This window comes from Papaver somniferum, chromosome 1 (assembly GCF_003573695.1).
Source record: "Papaver somniferum cultivar HN1 chromosome 1, ASM357369v1, whole genome shotgun sequence".
Lineage (NCBI taxonomy): Eukaryota > Viridiplantae > Streptophyta > Magnoliopsida > Ranunculales > Papaveraceae > Papaver > Papaver somniferum.
In genome coordinates, this window is record NC_039358.1 from 230302773 (window position 1) to 230309299 (window position 6527).

Genomic DNA, 6527 nt, shown 5'->3' on the forward strand with positions numbered 1-6527 from the left:
CCTAGGTTGTCCTAGGCGATGTGATACTATTTAACATCCTCCCTCAACGACTAGGGCTACACTGAATTGATGGGTATGACAGCCGCTGACTGGGCTACACTAACGGGTATAATACGAAAGCCGCTGACTAGACTACATTGATGGGTGATACGGAAACCACGGACACACGGATGGACATGGGTGGGTTGAGAGGTGCCTGGCTCTGATACCATGTTAGGAATCCTCGGGCCTAACTAACCTCGAAAACCGGCTTGCAAGGTTACGATTGCCCATGACTTATTAAGCATGAATTCTAGATTGGTAGGCGATGTGGTACTATTTAACAATGGTATGAACCATGGGGTATGCAAATGAATAATGAAACAATGGGTATGAGCAAGAAGAATCCGACCATGATGCATATGTCATTTTATTGAGGTGATTATGCAACAGTTTTATTCAATGATTGGCCAGGGAATAGTACTGGTATGTACGTTTTGTCTTTGGTTGTGGTGTTTGTACTGTCATTGCTTGTAGAATGGCTTGGCAATTGTTCAATCGTTAGAGCTGATTCTGCTCATGCTGCTGCTGGAATTGTGAGGAGTATAGTTCATACAGTTAGGGTTGGATTAGCTTACTTGGTTATGCTTGGTGTTATGTCTTTTAATGGTGGTATTTTCATTGTTGCTTTTCTTGGACATGGTTTAGGGTATTTTGCATTTGGTTCGCAGGTTTTTATCAAGACTGATAATAAGAATAAAACTACTCCTGATTCGATTTGTGCAGCATGAGTTGGAGATTGTGGAAGTGGTTTTGTGTTGAAAATACCATTAAATGGTTAAAAATTAATGTTTGTAATGATATGATAAATTAATAAGAATTGTTGTTATGTACAATTAGTTAAATTAAATCCCATCTTACATGTAATGATATGATAAATTAATTGAAATTGTTGTTATGTACATTTAGTTAAATTAAATCACATCTTACATTTTATGTTTAATTTGATAATTTCTTTATTTCTTTGATTTGATAAATAGATTTTTGAATGGATTTCTCATTTTTAAGAGATGGATGAAAACCATGAAACGGGGTTTGCCTAATCTTCCATAGATGAAATCCTGTTACTTTTTATTTTGTTTTATTAGTTAAACTTACTAGCAGAAACATGAGGCCAAATAAGTCATAGCTTACCTTTTTTACCTCTATAGATTGAAAAGGGTTTTTTCACCCCCTCAATTTACCTTTTTTACCACACTTGATCAATGGCTTAGACCAAATAAGTCATAGCTTACAGGAGTTAAACAGTTCTTGTTTCTGTAGGGATTTTTTTTTTACAATCTAATCGTCTCGAGTAAAACACCAGTCCAATTGCATTTCCGGTTGAACACACGATCTTTTTTTCGCTGAAACATCTTTATCGTCGACATTTTCAGATTTTTACCAATTTGCAAATTGTATTCATGAGCTGTCTTAAATATGATAGTAGTACCATTCTTTTAATTTGTGAGTTGTTCAGAAAATGAGACTGTGATATTTTGCCCGGCTAAATTGGGACCTATGCCACTTAGTTGGGGTCTATAGCTACATGACAAAATAGGGTCACTAACAAGTAATTTCTAAAAACCCCTTAACCACTATTTTTGTTAATACCTAATATATCCTTATTAAATTAGTGATGATTAATTAAGTTAGTATTAGTTAAATTAATTAGTGTTTGAGTTTGATTATAGTGTTAGGATTAGAGTAGAAATTCATTTCCTCTTTTAAGGTTTGGAGAGAAAGAAGAAGTAGAGGGGAAAAAGAAAAAATTAGGGTTTGTGATTTTCTTAGCAAAAATGAAACATTATAGTGATGATGAAGACTCTAGTAGTGATGAAGAAGTGGATGCATCAGATTATCATGATTTCGATCCTACTGAATAGGATAATTTGTTGAATGAAGAAGAGAAACTCAACCAAAGAATGCTTGAGGATATTATTCAAGCACGAGAACAGATTCGTCGAGAAGAAGAAGGTGATAATGCTTCTAATAAACATGTATGAGTTGTAACGATCTACAAACATGCATTTGCACGTCTCGATCGCCCAAAAAGGAAAAAAAATTCAAAATCGTTTTCCAGAATCGGTTTATTTGATAGCACCACATAAACCGATTTTGTGTAAAATTCCCAAATTGGGTATCATAATCGGGTTTTGTTCCTCACCATATAAACCGATTGTAGTAACTTTTTGGGGAGTTGGGTAGTGACCAAAATCGGTTTATATTGGTGATGTGCATAACCCGATTCCTTAACTTGAATAATCACGTAGAATACCCGAAGTTGACAATCGGTTTATTACGTATAAATGTAATCCGATTATGGGAAAAAAAAGTTCTAGGAGAAATGTGAACGAAAATCGGATTACATGATACGATACATGAACCGATTGTATACTTCGAATTCTTTTCTTCAATTCCTCAATCGGACTTTGTAGTTGCGCATATAAACCGATCAATTCCTCAATCGGACTTTGTAGTTGCGCATATAAACCGATTATTTATAATTGGTTTACTCGACTGTAACATATAAACCGATTTTGAATCCTCAACTTGTTGATACTTGTTGTAGATTTTTGCGGCGTTCAACGAAGATCAGCCCAAACCCATAGGTATTGATACCTCTGCTCACTATTACACAGATTTGGAATGGAAAGAAAGGAATGATGCAAAGCAATGGTTTATAGACAAGGGGATAGATATCAAATGCGCCTTAGTTTTAGGTCGTCATTCAAGTCAAGATCGTTTGGAAATTGTTTGTGAGAGAGGTGGAAAGAAAGAAAGTACGTGAAGAAGACTACAAGGGAATACATTACTAAATCAAAGAAGTATGATTGCCCGTTTAAGATTATAGTTAATAGACCCAAGAGACCCGATGGTACCAAGGTATACAAGTTCTCCAAAGTGATGAATGGTTGTCACAATCATGATGATCCGGAATCTCTTGTTGGGAACGCGGTCGTTTGTGGGTTGAAACCACATCAATTGGAAACAGTGAGGTCGATGAAAGCGTATAGACCGAGCGCATTGGATGCAGATGCCTCTATGTGGTCATCTCTTGGCGGAAACGTGGAGTTGCGTTGTTCATCTATTTGGTAAGGGATCATGTTATACATTCGCACCAAAATACACCATTTGGGATGATTCTCTTAAGGATCGTAGAATTGTTTTATTCAACCATAACAACATACATTACATCGGTCTTAGAGTACGTGATGATTGTCCATTACTACTGGTATATAAGTTAAATGAGGTCTCAGAGCTCACCAAGGAGTGGCTTAAAAAATACGATGCCAACATGAGGCGATGGGAGGAATTGATCGAGCCGAATCAATTCGAGGGTCTCCATTTTTTGGAATGAGTATTTTCCTTATGTTAAAAACTTGATCTATCGGATGCTTATATTTTGTCGCTTTCTTAATTATATTGTATTTTGCAAACTTGAACCAAGCTTAATGAATGAAAGTGGTTTTGTTTTTTTTGGAAACTTAGACTCATGAAATTTGTTCCATAATCGGGCTTTAAGTTTATTTATAAATTCCGATTCCTGAAGTAGTTTGTTGCAGCTTTTTCAGAATCGGTTTATATGAAGTATAAAGAAATCCGATTATCGGATACAAATACTTTTAACTAAACAATCCGATTACATATGGTCCAAAATGATCTGAACATGAATCAAGAATCGGTTTATTTTTGTATTAACGTAATCTGATTATAGTTGATGTGATGAATCGAGGTATGTAGGTTCACAGTAAAATCCGATTCTTTACACAATCGGATTACTATGGTTTATATATAAACCGATTCTGTGATTTTCAGAAATCCTTGATGAGCGAATTTCAAAGTTTTAGAGGTAAATCATTGTAGAGTATCTCTTAGAAGGAAGGGGTTAAAGGGATTTAACTCAATCACTTGAATTGTCTGTTTTTGGGGTTTTTTTTGGTAAACCAAAATGAAATTAAATTATAATTGTTGTTTGTGATTGATTAGGATTTAGTTTTAATTTTGATGGAAGTTGAGTTTTGATTAATAATTTTTATATTTGTTAATTAAGTAATGATTTTGTATTTGTATTTGTGTTAAAATAATTAAAGTTAAGGTTAATTTTGTAATTTTACAATTTTTAGACACCCCTTATCATTTTTTATTTTTTTTTAACAAAAAAGATTTTATTAAATGAATAACTAAAGATTACAAAAGAGGAATGCAACCTCAAAAAAGAAAAGCAGAAAAACGGACAACATGTCCTAAAACCAAATAAGGAAAAAAATAAGCAAAAAGGAACAAACTAGGCCCAGCCCATTAACTCAATCAAATCTGTAATAATGAATTCCAGTGAATTCCATTCTCTGCATGTTAGAAGGTCTTTCATTGAATTTTAAGATCTGACCTCTTTGTAAATGGCAACCTTTCTTTGCAAAGAAATATGCAGAACAGTTGATCTCCTTATAAACATGATTGAAGTGAATCTTCTTTAGAATAGAGCATACCAATTTCCATCTAACCAACACAAACTAAGGTACATTGTTGGAGGAGAAAACAGATGTAGCTTCCTTTGAATCAGAGTTCACTATCACCTGAAGTTTATTGATAGACGCATTTATGTGTCTATTTTGTTCTCAATGTTCTGTATTGTTAGACTCGATTAAGTACTTATTGTGTTATTTTGTGTTCTTGTAGGAAATTTTAGAGAAATAAGCCTTTGCGGCGAAATGGGCTCAAAAAGTGGTGTTTTACACCCCGGAGAAAATTACTAAAGGCACCCCAGAAATGCACCAGAAACGCCCCAGAAATGTGCTTTAGGAACCCAGAAAAATTACTATTTCCACCCCAATTGCTATTCGCACCCCATCTCTGGTTAAGGGGCATCCTTCTTCTCAAATTCAAAAATAAATTTTGGCAGGAAATTTTCTTTATACACTGGTAGATTTTCCAATCGATTTTTGAAGGTGTTATAAGGATATTAAATCGCTGAAACTTAATGGGTATATGTGATATGGATATAAGAAGATATTATGGTGGTTGGGATCGATCAAATTTGGCCAGATAATCGATTCTCGATTAAAGCAGGAAAGAAGAGATATCGGTTAAACTTGGAAAGAAAATTACGTAAAGATGCTGCATGGGTTGTGGAAGTTAAGTGCAGATATTCTCCTAGGTTGCATATCAACATATTATGGAAATTATCAAGACAATTAACGCATGCAGAGAAAGAAAATAAGAAATTATTCCCAAGAATAATTTTCCTTTAATGTGAAGATTTTGAGGAATTAACGGCGAGATTTGATGCGCCTGGAATGTATAAATAGGAGATACATGAGTCCTAGAAGGGGTGTCGAGAGTTTGGGGTTGAGAGGAGAGCTCAGGAGGCGTGAATCAAGAGTTTTCAGAACTCTGTTGCTGCTGCTCCTGCTGCTCGTGAAGAACAGGAAAACGGCGACGGTTTATTCATCCGTCGTAATAGTTTCTTCAACTGGTTGTAACAGTTTCTTCAACTGGATTGCAACTTTTATCTTCATTGTAACAGTTTCTTCATCCTCGTTTGCAACATTTATCTTCAGATTTGTAACGATTATCTTCAGCATAACAGTTGAGACTTGAAACAGTCGGTCTGTAACGCATATGCGCTGTTGCAGATTTCCTGTTTCATTGTTTTCTCTTCTTGTAAATACCAATTGAGCTTAATAAAATATTTTGAGAGGTATTTCACCATGATGAGCTAAACCCAACATTGGGACAACGGAGGAGGCAATTTTCGTCATTCTGGTAAATTTAATTTATTCTTTTTATGACTTTTGCATTGATTTAAACTTGAAAAATGATTTTGATTAATTAGTTATCATTTTATTTGATGCGGCATGCTTGCTTAAATGTTTGATGTCCCATGCTTACGATTTATGACTAATATTCTGAGAATCTATATTGGCAAAATAAGAGTACGTACATTTTATGTTTTGAGCGATAATTGTTAAGGATAAATAAAATGTACCATATGCATGAGAATTGGCCAAGTCCTTAGTCCCAGTAACTCTCTACCAATTTGTCAATATTTGTATATATATTTATTTTCTAAAAAAATTATCCTTCACAAGTCCGAGAGTTTGAACCTCATTACTACAACCCCCATTAAATCATTAAACAAAATGGCGCCGCCGACGCGGATTTGTGCTTAGGTAGAATTTTTAGGTTTTTATTTTTTTTTATTATCCCATTTGTTCTTTTTACGTCTCTTTGGTTGTGTCTTTGTATTACAGGTTTGAAGTTGGATACTAAGTACCTTGGAATCAAAGCTTAAAGCTAAAAGAGAAGGAAAAAAGACAAAGCAAAAAATAGAAGAAAAAAGAGAGAAAAAAAACAAAAAAAAAAAGAGAATTAATTTTTGTAAGAGACTTTCAATTTTTTTTGTAATTATTATTATTATTATTTTTCTTTATTTTTACTTTGGACGGGACAATCGGGACATTTTTTTTTATTTTTTTAACCCTACGGAAGGGTACCCTTAAATACAA

At 34.3% G+C, this 6527-nt stretch overlaps 1 protein-coding gene across 1 annotated transcript; it reads left to right on the forward strand.

The window, feature by feature from the left end:
- Positions 1-285: 285 nt before the first annotated feature.
- Positions 286-770, forward strand: LOC113271900 (copper transporter 1-like). The gene is made up of 2 exons (XM_026521826.1): positions 286-328; positions 433-770. Exons 1-2 carry the CDS (start codon positions 286-288, stop codon positions 768-770), a joined length of 381 nt encoding a protein of 126 aa, XP_026377611.1.
- The last annotated feature ends 5757 nt before the right edge of the window (positions 771-6527 follow it).